A 23,540-nucleotide genomic window follows, 5' to 3' on the forward strand; every position below is an offset into this window, starting at 1 on the left:
TTTTTCCAAGATATAAGTTATTTGTAACATTTCAAAGGGATTAATTACAAAATTTAATTACAGATTACTTACAGTGTTTATAATTATCAATATTTTCAATCGTACTATACATCTCTAAATAGTGTAGTGTGTTTGTTTGCATTTTGCAGATTGCAAATTTACTCTGCACTGTTTCTATTAACTATGCGATAAATTGATCGAGTTACGCTTTCGGAACGTTTGTTTGATAAATGTTTGAGTTACGAGTGTCGCTTTCCTCGCCTTTTTAACAGCCCCGGATATACATATTTTAAGAGAGTGCAGAAAGAGAGAGAGAGAATATCTAAACTGTCACTGTATACGTAACGTAATAAGTAGACAGTAACGAAAGACAGCGGTTCACTTTTATCGTATGCCTATATACTTAAACCGGTACATCTCTCGGCATTGCTATATGTCTATCTAACAATCTGAAAAAATTATCGGAATTCGTAAAGTTGCCGGATCCGCTCAGACTATCGCAGCCCACTATTTTACAAAGCGTGCGCCAGGTGGACAAACAATAAACAATGGTCGTAGCTTTTCATAATCCCTGCCCACTCGGATTGCGTACAACGATTCGTATACGCCCAACATTGCTTTTCACTTAGCGCAAAAGTAAACGGCCGGAAGGCTGGCTATGCGAATGACGTCAGCGCATCGAGATTGATCGCTAATTTATCGTAATTACCCGGCATCTCGTGTCCGGTCGAGAATAATTCGTTTCGCGACGCCGTTATCGGCGACGATGTTGTGTTGCCTTCGCATCTCGTATCTCGCGCGCGCGCGCTCAGCCTCTTCTTTTGACGGAGCCGACGACGCGAAGGACGCGTATTATGAAATCGAGAGACTCTCATCTCCGCGCGTTACGATCTCCTCTCGCACGAGGAACTTGAGCGAGGCGATTAATAACGGAAGAGTAAAACGGTGTAATATACGAACCAAAGATGTCAATCGCGGCATTTTGCGCGATGTGATTCTCTTTCATAGTTTCTTTCGAAGGTATTTTTTTTTTCCCCCAACGGAACGTTCGCTCGATGAATGTTTAAATATTGCGCGTATACATATGGATTGACACGTAAATTCTCGCTTGGTTAACAAAAGTGCGGCTAGAGATTAATAATATTGTGATGAATAAAAATAATTCGAGAACGTTCACAAAGTAATTAAAACGCAGGGCTTTAATCTCTTCTTAAGTTCTTTTGATTGAAAGATAAAAATTAGTTTAAAAAAATTATATATATTTTTTTTAATATAGATATATTTTGATTAACATTAGGATATAATTATATATATAATAAGATTTTTCTTCCAATTATTTCTAAATGATCTCGTTTAGCCTCTGGGATATTCATCGAATATTTGATAAAAGTAGACAATATATTATCTTGTGTTAAATGCCGAAAGGGTATCGCGTAAATTGCTGTCAAGAATTTCCGAAAAGAATAAACACTGATGAATACGTTCATTGATGTTTATCTTCAGCCCCTGTAACGTCAGTTACCGTTATCAGAGCTTCCACATTCCAGCATCCGTGTCCGCTAACAAGGACTTTACTGAAGAAAGCATGCGTGTGAGCGCATTTCTTCAAGATTAGTTCATAGCTCTCCTTTTTTCTACCGATGCGCTTACGTCTTTTTATAAATAATATTAAGATATTTATTTCTATTGTAAAAAAATATCTATTATAAAAATACATTTTATTAAAATTATTAAAATTATATAATTGAAATATGAATATATAATCGAGGATTATTAACGATATATCTCTGCAAATCATCTCGAAAATTTTAAGAAATATATCCTCTCCATTAATATGAATAATTTTAATTAGGAAGCACATAATTTAATCTCATGTCAATTTTTCATCAGTCACAACCTTAAGATTTGATCGTAAAATCTGATTGTCTGTCTAAATGTAGATTGGCGTGAACTAGCCGTTAGAAACGTGCCAATTAATGACTGACAATTCACGCAAAGCTATCTCCCCATTCTAGTTATGGCATTGAGAGAATTGGATTCTCCGAAATTACGTTAGCCCCCCTCGTGATCGCTACTAGGTCGCTACGGCATGATCGATAGAGATCGAAAGCTATCCTCGGCGAATTTAGATTCTAACTCTCTCTCAGCAACATTCAAGATATCAACGTTGTGAAATTGACCGTAACTTTGTTTATTCTTATTAACGTCAATACTGATTACGCTGGAATTTCTTTCGCGAGACGTAACAGATTAGGCCGCGTCTCTCAATCAATGCTCTCTTTAACTATACCAATTAAGCTTAAAATATGTTGGAAAGATTATTCGAGTATATTTATAGCATATGAGGGAAATAAATGAAATACCGTAAAAATAACATTGCTCATTATACGTAAGCGAAGAGAGAGTTTTTATTTTTATTTTTTTTTTCGTTAGAGAAGAATTTAATTAAATAAGATGTTAATCTCTATGTTTTGCTTACATATAATTGTTTGATATATTTTATTAGTACGAGAATAATGGAAGTATTATATGATTAATAAGTAAACAGAGCATAACCGTACATGTTCCACTTTCTTTTATTAAAAGAATTACGATTAAGTATGTTTCTTTATGCAAGCGTTAAATTCGAATTTCTTCGCAGAAAAATATAAAGTATTGCAATTTACTGAATCTTGTATACCGTTGATTTAGCCATGTTATTCGATACAGTATTATTTGCAATGTGTCAAAACTGGGCCAAACTTGGACCCAGCAACGTAGCGAGATAATCTACCAAGAACAAATGCTCGGTTCGCAGAAAATGGAATATGTGATTTAGCGTAAGTTAAGCCGCAAAGTTCGCTAAACCAGGCGTATACGTGCGTGCATATAAGACATTAATAAACTCTTTCCGTATTAAATGAAGTTCCCGGCATACATTTGTCACGCGAGATATATTTACAATACGTTACACATCTGAATGCTTGTTATTCTGAAAAAAAATGTATTTGAAAAATTAGAACCATTTCGTCGAAATAAATTTATATAATGTAGCGGTAATATAAACCGTCTGGTTGGAAAATTATAGCAGAGAGAAATAACATCTTGCTAAATATATTTCTCTCACATGATTATTTAATTTCGCCTTTACGTTTCCTACCGACGTGTAGCAGTCGTTGAGCGCGTCGCGCGCGTTCATTAAAATATTTCTTCGCGATTCTCTCACAGTGCGAGAGTGACAGGCGCACTCGGGAAATGTGATCGTTCACAGAGCAGACCGCTCGAGATATTTCTAAATCTAGAAGTGTTTCCGAGAGAGTGTACCTCTCGCCTTACCTCTTATTTTGTATCGTCTGGCGGCATTAGGCTGAGACACTTATATATATCGGACAGGGTTTAAACATACCCGGTCGATGATACCGTCGTTCGAATGGCGTTAACTTTTCACGGGATACGATGATGATGATGAAGTGTCAAGAGTACGCGCTATAAATCATAGCTCAATCGAATCACGGACCCGAAAAATCTCCACGCTAATTCTCCGCAATTAATCGCTCAGATGAATGATTTGTACGTTAATTTAATTAATTCAACGGATCACACGCTATTTTCTACATGGCAACGAAATGACAGTCTGTCATCTAGTTTTATGTAACGTTTCTTTTTTTTTTATACTATTCCAAAATCAAAAATTAATGTCGCTGTGGTGTATACATGTGTTTCGACGCGTTTAAAATAAAATATATAATCGATCATCAAATACATCGTAATTGAATGATCTCGAGGATGTGCGTGTTGATTATTTACTATCTCTGTGTTTTTTTTTTAAAGTTACGTGATTACGCTATAAGAACGTAGTCATTAAATCGTAAAAAATTAAAGACGTTTCAAATCGTTGCGTCACGTCGATGATAAAGCGAAAAATCTCGAATGATGATTTCGAAACCGAACAATTGAAAATATTCAATCGACATCCTATAACAGAGCATTTAATGTATATTCAAAATTTTGTCGATAATAATGTATACATATATCACAGACAAAAAAAAAAGATAATCTTTAAGATTTTATTCCGCGGACTTTTAAAGATCGTCTAAAGTAGGTCTCGCTTTTATTATCGTACGACCCATTGTGTCCGAATTTTTGCGCCTTGCATGCTAACCGATCGAGCAGCTTGCCAAGCCGGCCGACCTTCTGTCGATTCGCTCGCTTGACCCTCATCTGACGTGACCCGATCTGGTTGTTTGCGACTTTGGTTTCGTTATACTGACCTCGACCATCCTTACAGGGTCCATTTCCAGGTGGTATTGCGTCACGTCATTCTCACTGTCATGCTGGAGAGCCGAGCGAAACTTTACACCCATGCGATAACAGTTACATCTATCAGTGTGACGAATTGCAAAATTTGATTTTCACAATAATCTATATCGTAGCTGTTGATGACAAGCTATCGATACATAGATACTTGACATATATCTATGCGTGGTATCTATAGTACATGCATTTTACATTCACAGTATAACATTGAAGAAGGCTGCGCTTGTGACATAATTGTAAAAGCGATTACAATACAATGATGCGAATTAACATGAATCGCTCTGGTAATGTACGCTAATATTGATATAAAAGAAATACTATTTACATTTATAGAATACAAGCGCAATGCATTGTATCATTGTCCAACATTATTATTATTGTCATAATGCAAAATAACCATTGAAGAAAGAGATCGTTTCTGATAACTTCCTTTTCTGTTTGCAGACGAACGTGATGCTATACAGAAGAAGACCTTTACGAAATGGGTGAATAAGCATTTGAAAAAGGTGAGGCTACTTTTTGAATGAACAATATTTGTAATATTATATTTTGCAAATAATTCACGCGAGTCTTTTGGTCACGCCATCATTTAATTAATTCGAATTAATCCGACAAATTATAATAATTTCAAAAAAATTATAAATTGCATTTAATAAAAGCATTTAATTTTAATAGTTTGTATATTAGAGTATTCGATTAATAAGGGAGATTTAATTAATTGCGTATATTTTCAATATATATATATATATATATATATATATATATACAGGTTGGTGTTCGGATCAATCATATTATTTTTTAGAATCCGCAGTTGAAAAAAAAAATACGGTTTTGACACCCTGTATAGGTGCTAAAATTCTGAATAATTAGCGTATATTACATGTCGAGCTCATTTTTATTATTTAGTGTTATTAGGTGTTGCCTTGGTCTTATCGTTATAACACTTTGCGTTTATTTATTTATTTATTTATTTATTTTTTTTTTTACGTGGTCCTGGTCTTCGATAAACAAATCTGAGATTTGTGCGTGGCGTGATGACGCATAATGATCAATCGCTTCATTCATTTGCGGACTCTTTGTCCTACGCGCGTATAACTATGTGACGAAATTACTCACGTAGGCGGATTGTCGTTTCGCGAGACCAAGTAATAAATCGTCCTCGCGAAAGGATTTACGATCCGTATTAACTGTGACACATGAGATACATGAGAGAAAATTTATTCTCGTTGAAATTACTTTTATTCGATTAGAAGAGAGAGATACATATCATAATATACATGGATAAATAGCGTTTTCGAGGTATAATAAAAAAAATAAATCGTCGGGATACACCATAGACATATAAAGACAAACCTAGCATAAGCCATAGATATACATATATTATGTGCCTATGGGCTACACGAAGAACAGCGGCGTAAAAGCAGTGAATGTGTCGTCAAATCGAAACGATCCGTGGACAAACAATCGCGACGCGAAAGTGCCAGGAATTACCATTGAGAGTAGGAAACGCACGAAGTAGCGCGAGCATAAACGAAGTTTGCGTCTCGATAAAGATAAAACGACGACGCGAGTTGTTCCTGTGATCCAACGTTTCGTTTGGTTCCCGACTTTCGAAAGGACACGTCGCGCCTTTCTTCACATTCGTCGCCGTACAAGTAGGCGTATTTCTTCGCGTGCGCGCGAAAATAAGTAAACTTCTCGTTGCGCAATGACGGTCCCGATATTGCGGCCCCCGTGTTGCGTATGTGGCACACACGTGGGTCGAAAGTGCCTGGTCGCGCGAGAGGAGATAGGACTATAGAAGGCAGCGGACCGAGCAAAGACAAGCGGGCGACACGAGTGTGGAAAATATCGAGCGACAAATCGATGATACGTGTCTGTTTAACCAAAATTTCGCCGACCGGGCAAGTCCGATGTGTGGAAAAAACCATGGTAACTTCCTGTCTTCAACTTTATCCAAATGAAATAAATTGGCAGTAACCATAACTATCTATAATACGTAACACTGAAATATATTTATATAACTTTATGCAAACGGGTATATTTTTGCTTTAATTAATAAAGCATACTAATCATACACAGAGTTAAAAAAAAAAAAAAAAATTGATATAATAAAAAGTTTTTTAATTCAGATTAATATGTGAAATAAATTTTTAAAATAAAAATTTTTCAGATATAAATGTTATTAAATTTTATATTAATTTTTAGTTTAATGAGAAAAATGTAATAGTAACAGAATAGAAAATTTTTATCAATATGGATCTGATGGATCGCGTCTACCTTTCCAACATCTTGTAACAAAAAGAGATCAAATTATTTTCTATCTCGCTTCTTAATCTATTGTGGATTTTATATATATTTTGGATAAAGCTTAAATTAGAAAACACTCGATATTGACGAAACATTTTCTATTTATTTTAACATTTTTAATAAAAAAAGATCAGTTTTTGCTGGTTTTTACCACTGGCAGGGATTTTTTATTCAAAAAGTGTGAAATTTTTTCACTCTAAGAAAAATGTCATATAATAGGTAAATTTCTGCCGCTTTCACATTTTCGCGGAATAAAGTGTTCCGATCCTGGCGCTGTTGTACAGGTTGATAAGGATTATATCTAACAACAAGATTGATATAATCATCTTTCTCGGCAAGAATCGGATACCGGTCGCGCGGGTAGCGAGCTTTGATCTTTGCTATCTGATTAGATGTGCTTCGGACGTTCCATATGTCCGTGATAAGAACGCGGCCAAACGTTTCTCGATAAGGGACCGTACGTCCTGTATATCTATTGCTCCTCGTTGCATGTCTTCGAGAGCGTCGAGCGTAAGGTTGAACGTGAATAACCGCGAGCTACGACTGGACTCTCCGGCATAAGAGAGGAGCGTGTCGTGCACTCTTGCGTTTGACAGCTATTGCAGTGGCGATTTTGCGGCGAATATTTGCATACCACGTACAATGCTGAGAAACGTTAACGTTCGTGCTTTCATATTCTGAAATTGAAAAAATTATCTACTCTTGGTACGATAATAAAATATGAAATAAATTATACATCTTGTCGATCGTATTTATGAATCATTGCTAAATGTAAAATTCTTGCTAAAATATTTTTAGATCGATTGTCGTAGATAAGGTCAGTAGAGATTCTAGGAATCGCATCAAGTGCCGCTTTGCGCGTTGTTTGATAAGATTTAATAATATGGGGTGAGCACTTTATTGGATAAAATCTTGAGATAAGTTTTAAGAGAAGTTATTATTTTCGGCATTTCCTTTTACGGAAGCGACATAATACGATACTAATCGCGAGAATCATTCAAGATATCTCACAATCATTGTCATTCTTTATACTACAAATAGAAAGTAAATGAAAGGTTACGATTGTTGTATCGAAATTTTATTTATATCGAAAAAAGTATATTAATCCTTTCGAATTTTTAAATCAAGGCGGAAGAGATTTAAAAAAATAGCGCTCGGTTTCTTATTAAGGAGATATGTTAATGAGATACACATTCGCACGTATTCGCTGTGAAATGCACAATCCGGATAAAGTCGTTTGCATATTAATCTACGTGCAAACATAAATGTTTAATTAACTCGTCAATTACTCGAGAGCGAGAGAAAATTCACGACACGGAGGGATCGTATCTGCCTCGGTTCGGCAGTATGCACCGCGCGTATGTCAGTCAGGACTTAATACAGACAATGATTCATCCGTCACGGCGGAGTCGAGTCGAGTCGAATGGAGTTGAGTTGAGCCGCGAGGCAAGACCGGGTCGGCGGCACCAGGAATGGTTCGCGAATCAAAGCCGTATACGGGTGGAGTTGTCCCGCCGTACGTATAATTATCGTAAGCCGGCATCGTTCCGTCGTGGCGTTTCCTGCCCACCGTTTTCTCATTCCTCGTCTCATTCTCGCCGCGCGCTTCTTTCCCTGACGCGCTGATAAAGCTGGATTATAGCGGATGCGAGCAACAAGCGCACCGATTAATGCGCTTTATCGCCGGATGTTGAGAGTGACGTAGACCAAATGCGAAATATAGATGTGTGAGAGAAAAAAAGATATTTGCGTAAAAAAGTATTGTGTGATTTTACTTGTCTTGGAATTTAATAAATTATTATAGCTTCTTCGATTTTTTTAATAAATTTAATAATAATCTTATCTTAAGGACTCGGTCTACTCTGACAGGTGTGTGTGTTTCTTTTTTTGTTTTAAGAATATTGTGAGAAATTTTTAAGATTATTTAAGGAATTGATCTTTTTGAAATTTCGCATGTTTTTATTGATGTTTAAACAATACGTCAATATTTTTTAAATCATGGCTACTTAGCCTTTTTTTTTTTTTTTTTTTTTTTTTTTTTTTTTTTTTTTTTACGAGCCTCTGCGCGTAGCTTGTTCAAAAATGGCGGCATGACATGCTCGTGCAATTATCTGAAATGAAAAAATTTGGTCTAATTTTATTCCGTAGGATATTTTTGAGAGATATTGAATCTAATTAGAATTAAAATTGAAAAAATTTTAAATATTAAGAAGATTAATATTTAATATTTTTCTCATCTTTAAGAGATGAAGATCGCTGGACTTTTCTGCCCAACTCTGATTGCAGTAGACTGGGCTCTTAACAAAAATCGATTATCGAGAGAGATGACAAAAAGAAAAAGAAATACGAATGTATTTTGAATCGTATAATAATACCTGCAAGTGTCAAGCGCGATTTTACGTGAATGGCGTTTTTAATGATCGCTACCTTCCTCACGGACTCGTGTATCACGTGCACTTTTATAACGCGATGTAACGTTCCATTGTTGATACGAGCGATCGGGTGACCTCTCTTTCTCAATGCAACGAATACGATTACAGGGTCAAGGTGTTGCGAACTTTTTCTGCGTTCACCGATTGTTTGTTCGCGATAAAACGAATTCCGTCCATCGCGAAGGATCTTTGCAGTAATCTATTCATTGATATTTATTTTTAATCGCTAATTAATATCTTTAACGGAAAATTGATTTTAAATCGGCTAAAAAAAGAATCCATAGATTATGTTTAAGGACACTGAAAGATCTAGGAGATTTGTTGAAATCCCAAGATAAAATAAATATCAGGAGTCTCATTTCTCGTATTCATTTTCCCCGAGACTTGCTCACAATCAAAGATAAGCTAAATTGCGTCTCATTAATATATAATATATATACAATTTATGAGATTTATCGCGATGCTTATTGGGGAGAGAGTCGCATAATGATAATGATAATGTCATTGGTTCCGGAATAATTTCATAGAGTTTGGCGAATAAAATCGATACCCTGTGAAATGTATGTATGGCTAATTTCTCCGCTATCCAGGTGGTATCACAAAAATAATGACGATATCCGATATTTACAAATAGCGGTTGCCGGCATCGACCCACGGTCGGTTTCGCGCGCCCACGTTTGGTCTTGCGAGCCTGACCTTATTCGGAAACCCTCTTCGAGAGTGCCGTTCCCGATTTATCGTAGAGGTGGGGCTGTAGGGCAGGTGAGGTAGGTAGATAGATAGAGATATAGGTAGCGTTTGTTCGGGGCACCGTCGCGCCCCGCTTGTCGGAGCAGAAGGAAGGGAGAGGGGTTCGAACGAGCCCATGGGGAAGGAACGTTGAAGGGGGAGAAAAAGAGAGCCTTTTACGTTTGTTTTTAGCGGTCGCTCTTCGCGGATGCGCCTCTTTGATCTACGGCACGAACCTGCGGCGCTTACGTAATCACAATGCAACGACATTCTACGGCTTCACTCTCATTCTCGGCTTTTTGTATCTGTGTTTTTGTCCATCGTCTTATATATTTGAAGAAGAATAATGATATTTTTTTAAATTGAACATCTTTCTCTTGATGCCATAATTAAATATATCATGTTATTTATAAAAGTTTGTTGAATGAATAAATGTAAGATACAAGCTTATGACAATTAATAGGACACTTATCTAATAACTATTTGCTGATGAATTGCATAATATAAAGATTTGTTTCTCTTGGGGAAAAAAAAAACCGTTATACATATATCTTCCGAAAAATTGATATTAGAGGAGCTACTTACTTTTTAGCTGCGTATCTTTTTTTTAATATTGTATATTTTAATTCGATAACAATCTATACGAATTGTTCTTCGTAGATAGCAATTCCGTGCTTTACTTTTTGTAAGACCTTGCGCACATTGCATTTACGGAATCACGGATACAGGAAGTGGACGATCTGCGCGCGAGCCGAGGACAGAGTAATGAAACATAGCCCACAATGTTGCGTAAGGATGAAAGTTATTTTTCGTTGATCCCTCGAAGAATACTTGCATCCGCGTAAAACGCATTATCTGAAGATGGTGTTGCTTAAACTTGCGTGATCAACGCGTTTTGTCGTAATAATAATTACCATAATGACATATATTACGATCAACGTGTATAACGATAAGACCAAGAATGAATCGCGTGCCGATCGACGCGTTTGACCTAATTATATGTAAATTGTTATCGCATGTACAACGATTTGTTGTATTTTTTGTTTCCTGCAGCATTGGAAATACGTCAAGGTATGTATCGATGTGTCGCTCCTCTTATGACCTACGTGAATGAAAACACGATACGTATCGCGATGCATTCATACATTCGAGTCCATTATTGTGAACTCGAGTATTCGTGAAACGTTATATTTAATTGAAGATATGATTTAAGAGTAAGCAATACGATAGTATTCATATACGACGTTTTAATTGTTCCAGTTAGAACATAAGTCACATATGTGAAATAATAAGGAATTATTACGCAATAATCTTGACGGATAATGTGTCGCTTTTTACATGCGGTTGTCAACCGCAATTCGCGCATTCTAAAGACTGTTTTTAACATACACACAAAATTATGAACGTGGTTCGCATAGTTGGATTAGAATAATTACTTTTGTTATAAGCATTCGCCGTACACCGTTACGTGTCTCATCTGTTACCCTTATTCTCCCGTGTCTCTAATGCCTTTATGACAAAGTGGCATTCGTGTCAAAACGGCACGTCATGAATCGTCGGAGTCGGTCGTGTCACGCGATAGAATAAGATATTCCGACGGTAATGTTCTCGCCCTTTACCGCATCCCTTCACTCGTCACTTCAACACGCGAGGATTTCGAATTTTTTGCCGCTTGAAGCGACTAGTCGTGAAATTCCCAGTCAATCACATTGTTTAAGACAATTGAATATCAATTACGAGACAGTCGATTTATGAGAAACAATTTTAGCGTTGAAAGATACTTTGCATACATACATTGCTGACTACAATACTTTTCTTCGTATATTTCGTACGCCTTTAAATGCATAATAAATGAATATAATGAATATAATAATTAATTTAATGAATGTAGATAATTAATATTAATAATAATTATATATATATATATAATGAGTATAATGAATATAAATAATAAATATAAATTTGTTATATACTGTGGACTTCTTATACGGGAATGTTCTTTCTATTAAGTCTGGCAAATTTTAGAAGCATGTTTTATTAGTCGTTAAGACGAAAGAAGTTTGTACAGATCTCTACTCCGGAAATACTTCCGTTTCGAGTTATAGGGCTTTAAAACTGACGGAATCGGTTGTTTATTTTCTCTACGTAAACGGAGTTTGCCAACAGTTGCTGAACGTTTGGAAAACGATGTCTCCGCTTTAGCGTTATTACACGTTTTAATAGGAAAAATATGCAAATTACAACAACGTAATTATTATTAAAATTTTTATATAATACGTAATAGGAAATATTTACAAACTAAGTTTAGAACTATTTTGCTTAATTTTACTGTAATTAATAAAACGAATAGTTCTAGTCAAAAGTTTCATTTTTTTTTTTTTTTTTTTTTAATAAATTTATTTGTATTTATATATTATTATATAATATTTAAATTTGAATGGTCAAACATTTAAATAAGTGATATAAAATATCTATGGGGTTTTAAACTTATTTACGTTTGTATATAATTCGGGATGGACCAGCTTTCTAATACATATATTTGGGATTTCAAAGTTTGCTTGATTGCCATTTTTATGATGCGCGCATTGCGACATTCGTGGTTGAGTCGCGTCAATATTTGTAGATTTCACAGCATGTATAATTCACAGCATGTATAATCATCCATGTGATAAAACGGCAATTAATTCTCTTCACAATCGTGATATAAAAGAACGAATGTCACAATGTCATAAAACTGGAATGCGTCGAAATCTTTTGAGATGTGTAGACATGACTTATGGCAATTAATCACGGTTACGAAAGATGTAGATAGAAGGCGGCGGACGTATATGCGGGAAGGTGGCGTATTATTTCGTAAAAGTTTATAAATTATTAAGAATTCTGAATCTTATTTTTTTCATTTAGTTTAATAGTTCTGATAGTTTACAATTCCGGTTATTAAAGAAAAGAAAAAACCGTCTCTGAAATACTCAGCTTTACTCACATAAGGCAGATCACGTGCTATTCTGTCAATCGCTTGACATTTACTCATTTGTACAAAACACTCGACGCACATTTACGCGTTACAGGAGCGGATCTATGAACTTTAATAAAATTTAATTATATTGATTTTATTTGATAATATTTTCAGATTATAATATTTCAGTTGTGTCACGAATACAATATTCGTCAAAAATAATTCTGTCATTTTGACAGAAATAATGAAACTTTCAACTTTTACATTTTCGCTTCGGAGAGATTGTTGAAAATTATCACTTCGGGTTTTCAAAAATATATGTCATTCGCTCCTGCTCGCGCGAGCTCTCTTTACTAATTCACGGTGACGGTTCTCATCGCTATCTTTTTCAGACTTACACGTGCCTACACGTATGCGTCCTTGTGAACAACCAACCATGCTGTTCCCCCACCGTAAGTTTATAATTTTCGTTCTCGGTCGTGATGACACGCATGCATGATTTATTGTTGTGTTTACCATAGCAGATCCCGTTTTCATGTGTTTCACGATGTTGCGAATTAAGAAATTATGTAAAACGCGCAAAGTGCGATATATCGCGCTCGCCTCGCGTTTTTGTTCCACGAGAGATTCTCTCTCTCTCGCAACAAGACGCGTTCTGTTCTCTCGTGTTATTAACATGCCATCATCTGACTAACACCTGCAAGAGATGACGTACTTACTTTGCAACCGTTGGAGTCGATCATTGGTCGACCGATATGGTAACGAATGCGCCGAGCTTAATGTGTATTTTCAAAACCGGTCTGTAGATCTGCATGCGTTTACATTTTAAGTAATCGCAATTCGAATATCTGGAATCAGGAAACACCGATTTCAGACATTTCAATAATCTTATTGTCCCCAACTTTTCCAATCTAACTCCAGTCCATTCTAACAATATGACAAAAATTGACGATTTTCAGTTTTTTTTTTTTTTTTTTTTTAGAATGTTAAAAATTAATCTTTCTGGCGTTTTACACACGTTTTTATTAATATTTAAATAGTATCTCAGTATTTTTAATTTTTGGATGTTTAGCTTTTTTTGTTCAATACGGAGCGTAGCGTGTTCAGAAATGATGGTGCGATATGCTCCTCGTATAATTGTCTAAAATGAAAAGGCTCGGTCTTGTTCAAAATTTAAAAATATTGACGTATTGTTTAAACATTTATATAAACATATGCAAAACGTCAAAAGAATATTTCTAACATTTAAAAAAAAAAAAAAAAATTAGTTATCAATTTTTCATATTTCTAGAGTAGACCTTTAATCATCTTTTGCTTTTATGACAAATTTTATCGTGACATGATTTACAATGTCGCATAATTGCAAGATTTCGGATATTTGTCTGTCAATGTTGCATGCCTCCATTGCGTCATGCGCGAATAAAACTATGATTCGTTGTCGACGATACTTGTACACATTCGACTCATAGGGACTCTTTCATTATTTGCTTTATACATATAACGTGCAACTCTTAACATTCCTGCGATTTTTTATTTGCTATTTATATGGCAACCGCTTAGACGAGCACATTGCCAATAGATTCTATACCTTCAATGCGTCCTCCCATTTAGCTTTCCGATTTTCTTTCTTTGTGTTAGTCGTATTGATATTTTTTTCTTCTTCTCGCTAGATGTGCTCTTCTGCTGTTCGATTTATAAACGACGATTAACTTGGAACTTTGGAATTTGTTGCAGGCGAGCAGACATGTCGGCGACCTATTCGAGGATCTACGCGACGGTCACAACCTTATCTCTCTGCTGGAAGTGCTTTCCGGCGAACATCTTGTAAGTATAATATACGCTTTTCGTAAAACTCTCTCGGAAAAGTTTTTCTAAATATAATTTTTATTATGTAAAAAAAAGAAATAAATATTTTAAAAATATTCAAGCTTAAAGTCACATTCTTTCACTTCAAAGATTAATTTGATTTATAACTATTAAGTTTCATCACGAATCTGTTTCTTGCAACAATATTTTATAAATTCAAGTACATGCCTTTGATACGGAAGAGTACAAAAGTATATTGAATTATCCAATTGAATCGAATTCTAAATGACAATTGGATCGAGCAAACGATAATTGTCCCCGATAGAAGTTAATCAATGACAATCCGATCGTCTATTTTTCAGCCGCGGGAGAGAGGTCGAATGCGTTTCCACATGTTGCAAAATGTACAAATGGCCCTCGACTTTCTACGGTACAAGAAGATCAAGCTGGTGAACATCCGGGCGGAAGATATCGTGGACGGTAACCCGAAGCTCACTCTAGGCCTGATATGGACCATCATTCTGCACTTCCAGGTAAGTGTTGCTGCGGTTATTTTAGTTAAGAGACGTGACGATAATGTATGGATAAGTGCGACCCTTCGAGTTAACGGTCGCAAAGTAACGATGTATTCTAAGCTAACGCATGGTCCGCCTTTCGAATCGACCATGCGTCTCGAGACAACGGCATCCCGGACGTTTTATGTTGAATTTGCCAATAGCGTGCGAGTATCGCGGCATCGTAAATTTTTATACGCATCGCACGCTCGTACAAGCGTACGCTGTGTTTTACCTCTATCGGATATTCAGAGGAATATCCCGGAATCGTGTGCGCTCCTTTATAATTATAAGCAATCTTTCAAAATCTACGATCTTTGAGAATTGAATAGAAAACCATCATTGTCATATTTGTTTGCATCCTTTTAATTTTTTTTTTTTATTATATATAAATTTAGATTTCGCCAGGATCTCTACATAAAATATTAAACAAATAATACAAGCGTTTTAAATCTTTTTAAGTTTAAAATTCAGTTTTTACTGAAATAATTTATTTGATTTTTTAATAAATATGAAATATATTAATTTCATTGGTGATGAAAACCTTGAGAGATGTTAAAATAATCGTCATTTTTCTCAGTTTATCTCCTGGTATCTAGTATCTAGAACACAGCTTGTATAATGCAAATGAAGCGGCTGCTATGTCAGCATGATGGAAACCGCCCATCGTAATTTACTGCAGTGTCCATTGGACTATATATGATGCGTCCAGTCGGCCGTGCAATTCGTGATAGAAAGTGAAATGCATATAGATATAGAGTATCCAATAGGACGTAACGCGCCATTATCGAGTCATCGATCTTTCTCATTTTTAAACAGGTGGAATTAATTAGCGAAATTTTTACATATCGTATAAACATTAAACCTTGATTACCTATCGAATCAAATTTTGATTCAGTAAAAGCGGAAAAGATTTCTTGAAAATTTCTCGGGCAATAATATACAATACTTGCGAGACAGCCTGTATGTTATCCTAGTTGTCATATGCGTTAACGCTTGCGCGAAAATAACGTCGAATATTCATCATCGTAGTCCTCTGCATCATAAAACATGTTTTGCACGGCTGGCGTAATGTCGCAGGTACTTTGCATTAGCGTACTCGCATGTGCGTGTACCGTTGGACTAACGGCACACGTTGGTTCTACTAGGCGCGGCAACACTTTCGTCGTTTATCGGAAACGACCGCTCCGTCACTTTTCGCGGAATAACTTGAATTGATAACTTGAAAAAAGCGAGTAATTTTTCATGAGCACGCAAGCTTCTTTGATCGATTTATCTCGATTTTTATCGAGATTCAATATTTTTTTTTTATTCCGATCACATTACAACGTGTCGGATACGCCGTTTGAAAGTCTAAAGCAGAGCATTAGAGCAATTATCGTGAAATCTCGGAGCTTCGGTGAATGTAAAGGCAAAGTACTTCGAAGAATTTTTATCGCAATGCATTCTCCCGTTTCGAAACACAGGAAAGCGCGGAAACGCGCGGAAGATTGTAATTCGTAGAATTAACAACTATCGGTATTTCGTCATCGGTAGAATTCTCTTTCTGCGTTTTCAGCGAATGCAAAATTCATCCCGATGCGTTTTACGCGCGCGTAAAACATCTCTCGCTCCGTTTGCACTTCATATCTCACCGGCCAGTGGCCCGTGTCATAAAACTTGACAGGTTGACTATTAGCGCGTGTCGATGAACTCCGACTCTCTCTCTCTATCTCTCCTGCTTTTAATAACGTGATATTTGAACTTCCGCTTTTCCTACAATCTCTTTTTCCAAGAGACATTTTCTCTTGTTTCTCATGTTTTTAATGGGACTTATGGAATTTGGAACGCCCAGCTGTTGAATTTCATCAGCGATGAGTGTATTAATCGATCGGGATAATACAGGGAGGGCGATTAAGCGACTCGACGCGACGCGTGCACGCTAATCAAAAGCGTCACGCGTACCCTCGCGATAGATCTCGCCGGTGCGTTGTATCCCACGCTATTTTTAGATTGCCCGTATCTTTCGATGTAACGTTGTGGTAGGTGCCGGTAAAACGAACGTATATAGCTCGCGTGGAATCACGTGCATTGTGCCAAAGAAAAGCGAAAGCGAGGACGGCCGCTCGTCTCGTGCCGGACCGACGATCGAGAGTAGTCGCGCTCGGCCGAATCGCCGCGACGCATGATATGAAATAATATTTAATCTCGAAGGGAATAGATTTATTTTTCATACTTTGCAATTTATATATGTACATTATGAGTTCAGTCTACCTACAGTCTAGCTGTATGAAATATATTGATGATTTTTGTTAGGAATTGTTTTTGAAGAATATTAAAAATTCATCTTTTCGAAGTTTTGCACATGTTTATTAATATTTAGATAATAGGTCAGTATTCGCAAATTTTTAGCATTTTTCTTTTGTTCAAAGATACACGATTCGACAGTGTGACATGCTGCTCGTCATTTTATAATTAAAAATCTTTATTAAATATTATGCTTTCTATACAGAATTATTCACATTATTTTAGGATTTATTCTGTTCAGTGTAATTGTCATAAATGAAAAAACTCGGTTCAGTTTTAATCTGTATATTTTTGAGATACTGAATCTAATTAGAATTTAAAAAAATCAATATTTAATATTTTTCTAATTTCGAAGAAATAAACAAATTTCAGCAAAATAGAAATATCTAATTTTAACGTGACACTATTTTGTTATTTTTCAATCTTCTCCGATGAAATCAGGTACAGTATCTCAAAAATATCTTACGGATTAAAACTAAACTGAGTTTTTTCATTTCACGGTAATTACACGAGGAGGAGCATGTCACATCGTTGAACTATGTCACATTTTTGAACAAAAAAAAAAGCTAAAAATTTAAGAATACTATTTAAACATCAATAAAACACCAAATGTAAAATGTAAAATATCAAAAAGATTAATTGCTAATATACTCGAGAAAAAAAAAAAAAAATCTAAAATAGCTTTTAAGGTACTTAGTTAATTATTTAGCATTTTACGCTCGAAAATATTTAGATCTTTAATCGTGCAGTTTCCAGTCGCCCGCAATTCTCTTAATTTTTCTTAGTTTAAATTGCCGCCGAGACGAACACGCATGATGAAATAAAGACGCGCTAATATCGATTGTCCGTATCTTCTGGCACACCCGATATCGGCGAATCTCGAAACGCTCGTGCGAGTTTCGAAACGCGGCGTCTTGTACTCGCTCATGAATATTTCTTTTGATGGCGAATCACGCTACCGTATGCGGTTCGAGATAAATACAGAAGGCATGTCGGATATACGCATTTATGCCGGCGAGAAGGATCCATCTGCATTTCTTTCTAAAGGAATCGCAAAAAGTCGAGCGAAGGCGCGAACCGAGTAACCGAGTTACGCGAGCATAAAGACGACTAGTGTTCGCCCTTTCCGATGGCGCTTGCAGAATTGCACAGTGCAGGGAAAGACAATTATATATTAGAAATGCCAGATATATAAATTTGAAATAAAAAGAATGATCGTTTGCATCTCTGTGTTTCTTTATCTTTTTTTCTTCTGGCTTTCTTCTGCGCGTTTTATTCATTTTTCCGCATCTCCGCCGAAAAGAAGAGGTTCATTCTCAGAACTTTACAATAAGGTCTTCTAATTGTTTGCATTTTGAAATATATATACTTATATATATATTTTTTTTTTGTTAGAATGCTTGTGACTTTATTAACTTGTAAAAAATATTTTAATGTTCGAAAAGCATATTTTGAGAATATATTATATAAGAAAGGCAGTCTTTTATTTTGTACGTTGTTATATCAGTATCAGCATAAATAAAGCTGTGCAGAGTCGATTATGTATGATGAATTAAGTAAAAAACGTAGTTTTACGCTTAATCTTAACGCCTTAAAGTAGTTGATCCTTCTAATAGTGAATTTTCTTTTCTTTTGCGCCGCAGAGATGGCGACGCAAGGTAAGTCGATCATTTACATCCCCTAAATGATCATCATCCTGAGCGCGTATAGAGGATGTTTGGGAATCAAAGTGGTTACGCAATCGTATATGCAATTATGAATTATTTTCTGCTTTACCGACGATACTTGCCAAGACGATCGCTTCGTTAAACACAGATGGCTCGTACAGGTAGTTACACCTGAATTAGAACGAGCGAATGAATGAGCACTCGGTTTTCCACTTGGTTCCCATCCGAATGCCCACGCTCAAGTCCTATACAGATTCATTCATAAAGAAAGAAAATCTTGTTTTTATGTGCAATACTTGAATTATTTAATTATTTCATTATCTCTCTCTGTTTTATTCAGAATTCACAAATAATGGAAATATACATTTTCTTTCAATGTGTGTACTCGAAATTGGGGGATTTAATTTAAGGGCTCAGTCTACTCTAGCAATATGAAAAAAATTAATAATTTTCAGGAATTTTGTTTTAAAGAATATTAGGAATTGGTTTTTTTTCGCGTTTTTCTCATTTTAAAATTAGATATTTTAATTTTGCTGAAATTTTTTTATTTCTTCAAAAGTCAGAAAAATATTAAATTTTATTAAGTTCTAAATCTAATTAAGTTTTGATATCTCAAAAATATCCTACGGAATAAAACTAGATCAAAGTTTTTTTTTTTTATTTCAAACGATTCACACGAGCAGCCGCATGTCAGACCAGTGTTTTTGAAAATGTTACGCGCAGAAGCTCTTATTGAACAAAAAAAGCTAAATAGCTAAGACTTAATATCGACGTACTATCTACACATCATTAAAAACATATGTAAAATTCGCAGAAGATAAACATTTAATATACTTAAAAAGAATTTCAAAAAAATCATTAATTTTTTATACTGCTAAAATAGACTGTGCCCTTAATTCTCGGATACAGAAAATATTTTCAACATTCTATTATGTAATATCATTTGCTTTCTTAAATTAGGTAACAAATATCTTTTTTGATAAAGTAGACGCAATGTGTGTATAACGTGATTAGCATTACTTGCATTATTTGCTAACTCATGTTGCGAAATATTTCTGCAGTTAAAATAAAATCAAGATTTATTATGCTGACGGTTTTCCACCCCTGGTTCCATGCCAATGTCCTTTTTATCGGAGATCTCGGAGATAGAGTTTATGCCGTGAATTTTAACGTCTCACCTTGCTAATTTTCACATACTCGTTTAAGTTGTGACCTCCGATCTGCGCAGCGACATGACTCGCTGTGAATGTAATATATATATATATATATATATACGATACTTTGAAACTGAATCGAGCTATTCAAGGTTTTTTAATGAGGAAAACTCAGTCCATTTAATTTATTTGAAAGACAGTCGCGATAATTTCGATCACATTTACGCGCTATTGATCGTACGCAAGTACGCAATGTTCTGCTCGGTAATAAAATTGCGTGGGCGGAATTGGTAATAAAACGATCGCTTTAAAAAAACATGGAGGCGCAATATTAAGCCTCCCAGGGTAGATGCAGTTGAAGGTCTTCGCTAATCGATCGCGCAATTTATCCATCGTCTGAGGAAATCTAAGGGTCTGTCATTTCCGATAAACATAATTTTGCTATTAGATACAGTTTTTTTTTTCCCTTACTGCATCTTGTTTCGAAAATGTTATCGTTTACGCATTTTTCTTACGAAATATTGTTTGATATTTTTTTTTTTGTCTTAATGAGAAATATTAAGAATTTAGTTATTGAATGATACGATAATGATTTCCGTTTATGTATAATAATTATTTGATAAAAGATTGTTGATATCTCAAGGTTTGTTAGTTCTTTTTTTTTTCCAAGAATAAAAATATTCGCGAGAAGATTTAATAGTCATTTCATGGCGCTCTCTTAAATAGCGTCTTCGGAGACGCTGAATGTTTCGATGATGACGCTATTACGAATGACATCATTCACCTGCGTGCGAAATCATTCGGGGTCTGTAAGTACAGGCTTCGATGCGGGCTGGTTACGAGTTTCACTCTCCTTGCGAGGCAAGGCTTCTCGTCTGGGATCGTTGCCATTGATTTACAAAGAGTCGTTCACGCACAGACGTTGTAACTGTGTGTATCCAAACTTTTTGACTACCGGATTAATGGCCCACATTGATCGTTACAATTTTTAATTTACACTGCTTATCTTAACGAGCGAATGAAAGCGAAAGTTGAACCGGCACTTACATTGTGGAGATTTAATGTTGACGTTATATATTCTAGTCATGCGTAGATTATTCGTATTAATATTAAATATTCTGATCGCGTGTGCATATACGTAGCTTTATGTAAATTTAAATACCTTATTTGCTTATTTATGAGCTTTTCCCAATGTCATTATTGCTGGGGAGAAATTGCTCATTGTATTCGTTCGTTGTCACTTTCTTATTCTTAACCATTGTATAAAAGAGTTATATATCTCCATGCAAGTTGCGTGCCGTATGCGCACGATATACTGTACGGATTACAGCGGCTGGATTATATTCCATCCTTGCACCAAAGGCAACGAATTAGCGTACCCAGGACGGGAGAAGCGACGATGGAACGAATCAAGTGGCCTCGGGTGCGATGACTTCATATCCGCCTTGTGATCTCCCCGTACAATTAGCATATTATAGCTCCGCAATTATAATATTTGTATATCGCGACTGATGCAAGGACTCGATGTGGCCAAACATTTGATAATTTTATGAAAAAGTGCATTACGACCTATTTTCCGTCAATTGTCTCTTGAGAAATTTATATTTGATATCTGATTGAAGAAGAGACACTTCATATATTCTTCATTAAAATTGATATGTCAAAAGGAATCAATTTCATTAATGGATGATCAATTGCTTGACGACTTTATATATCTTTTTTATTCATCAGCCTTTCTCGTTTGCTGCTGCTTGTCGTTTTTTTTTTCTCGAATCCTTTTTTTCCCGAGGACCCACCAGAGGCCATCGACCTCTTTCCCTAAGTGTCGGCACGCGTATAAATTTGCAATGAAAGCTCGATTGTGCGCCGTATCGGTCGGAATTGACGCGTATACATCAGCGTCTGAGAATTCTATTCTCGCTTCCGCATTTGTTTCTAATCATCTTGGTTGAATAGTCGAATTAATCTAATATTAATGAAATATCTGAAGCCAGGTAGAAGATTCTTTTTCCCTTTTTCTTTTCTATCTAAAAACATCACGGAAAAAAAAAATCCAGCTGCCGCAGCTAAAAATTGCGTGTGGTAACTAGATTTCAATCGTAATATATGGACAGCGAACATCTTACTAGCTATGACACCTATTTATTAGGTGCAACAGCAAAGCGTTTTGGTGCAGTTTAGAAATTTATTATGCAAACCATGATTAGCTATGGTAGCGAAGATTTTTCTTTCCGTGATACTTTTCACGCACATATAAATCTATTTTATTACAAGCAATTTATGTTTGCGTATGTCGCATATCTTGGATCTTGATAAATGCAAGACACACCCCTCAACGGGACAGGAAAAGAATAAAAAGCTGCACAAGTGGGTCGCTTTTCCTTCCTGTCGTTTGTGCTCGATATCTGGACCTTTCTATAATATTCTGAAGAAATATGATGATCACGACCTCCATCGTGATTTGTCTCAGAGATCGAGACGAAATAGTTGGCGATGCAAGGTTGGATCGTAGGATCAAAATTTGCTTCCGCTGTTATAAAAATGCTATTGACGAGGACAATTAAAGAGAAGAAGCAAATTATGGCAGTCTCTCTTTTTTTTTTTTTTTTTTTTTTACTGTCAGCAATTACGACATGGATTTTCCATTATCCTATTATCTCGAACGCCTTCGGAACGTATAAAAGAGGGAGGAGGGGGGAGGGGGGAGAGGGGATCGCGCTACGTAATTATCTCATTCGGATCGACATTACCGCGTTTGGTCCACGAGAATCGGAAGCGTATCGATGCCAATTTATGATATGTGTTACGTGACGTATCTTAATTGGTCAAACAACTTATTAACGTGAAGACCTTGCTCGTTGCATTCTTAAACATTTACAATTGGTGCGGAATGTGCGAGCCAAACAAGGACCCACGCCGTTTCAAAAACGACGAGATTGTTAGTTCGTAAGAAATCCTACGTATCAGCTGATGCAAATGACATTTGCATATTTTACGAATATATCTTAAGTTTCCGCATAGATCATCTAGAGTATCTACCGTATTTACTGTATCGAGAATTATACGTAATAATACGTCTGTTTCTGCGACTTGTTATTTGTTAGGAATCTTAAATAGAGCACGTCTGAAAGACGTCCCTCTCTTAAAACGTCTTTTAAGCGTTTTTATCTCTTTTATTTTTTAAAAATACTTATATCTTTTTAATTAAAAAAAACATGAGGCCAGCTACACAATTACAATATATATAATAATTATTGTTTTCATTTATATACGCGAATACTGCGATCTCGCGTTTGTTTCTCATGGCTCTCTCTTATTTTCATACTCTTATCGTTATCACCGCTGTGCTT

At 35.7% G+C, this 23,540-nt stretch overlaps 1 protein-coding gene across 40 annotated transcripts in view; it reads left to right on the forward strand.

Moving 5' to 3' along the window:
- Positions 1-23,540, forward strand: part of Shot (dystonin-like protein short stop) — a 104,689-nt gene that overhangs the window by 24,549 nt on the left and 56,600 nt on the right. For 28 of the 40 annotated variants that reach the window (XR_011447483.1, XM_070303348.1, XM_070303349.1 and 25 more), the window contains 5 exons: positions 4,741-4,802; positions 10,821-10,838; positions 13,116-13,175; positions 14,458-14,547; positions 14,892-15,062. Coding sequence is in view for 39 of the 40 variants with exons in the window: in XM_070303348.1 (XP_070159449.1) it covers positions 4,741-4,802; positions 10,821-10,838; positions 13,116-13,175; positions 14,458-14,547; positions 14,892-15,062 (401 nt within the window). In the remaining variant the exon portion in view is untranslated. The remainder of the gene's footprint in view (positions 1-4,740; positions 4,803-10,820; positions 10,839-13,115; positions 13,176-14,457; positions 14,548-14,891; positions 15,063-23,540) is intronic. The other 12 variants (XM_070303358.1, XM_070303361.1, XM_070303376.1 and 9 more) reach the window with 2 other exon arrangements.

The sequence above is a fragment of the Polyergus mexicanus genome, unplaced genomic scaffold (assembly GCF_030449975.1).
Source record: "Polyergus mexicanus isolate NDT 795.1 unplaced genomic scaffold, iyPolMexi1.0 SCAF_10, whole genome shotgun sequence".
NCBI classification, from domain to species: Eukaryota; Metazoa; Arthropoda; class Insecta; order Hymenoptera; family Formicidae; genus Polyergus; species Polyergus mexicanus.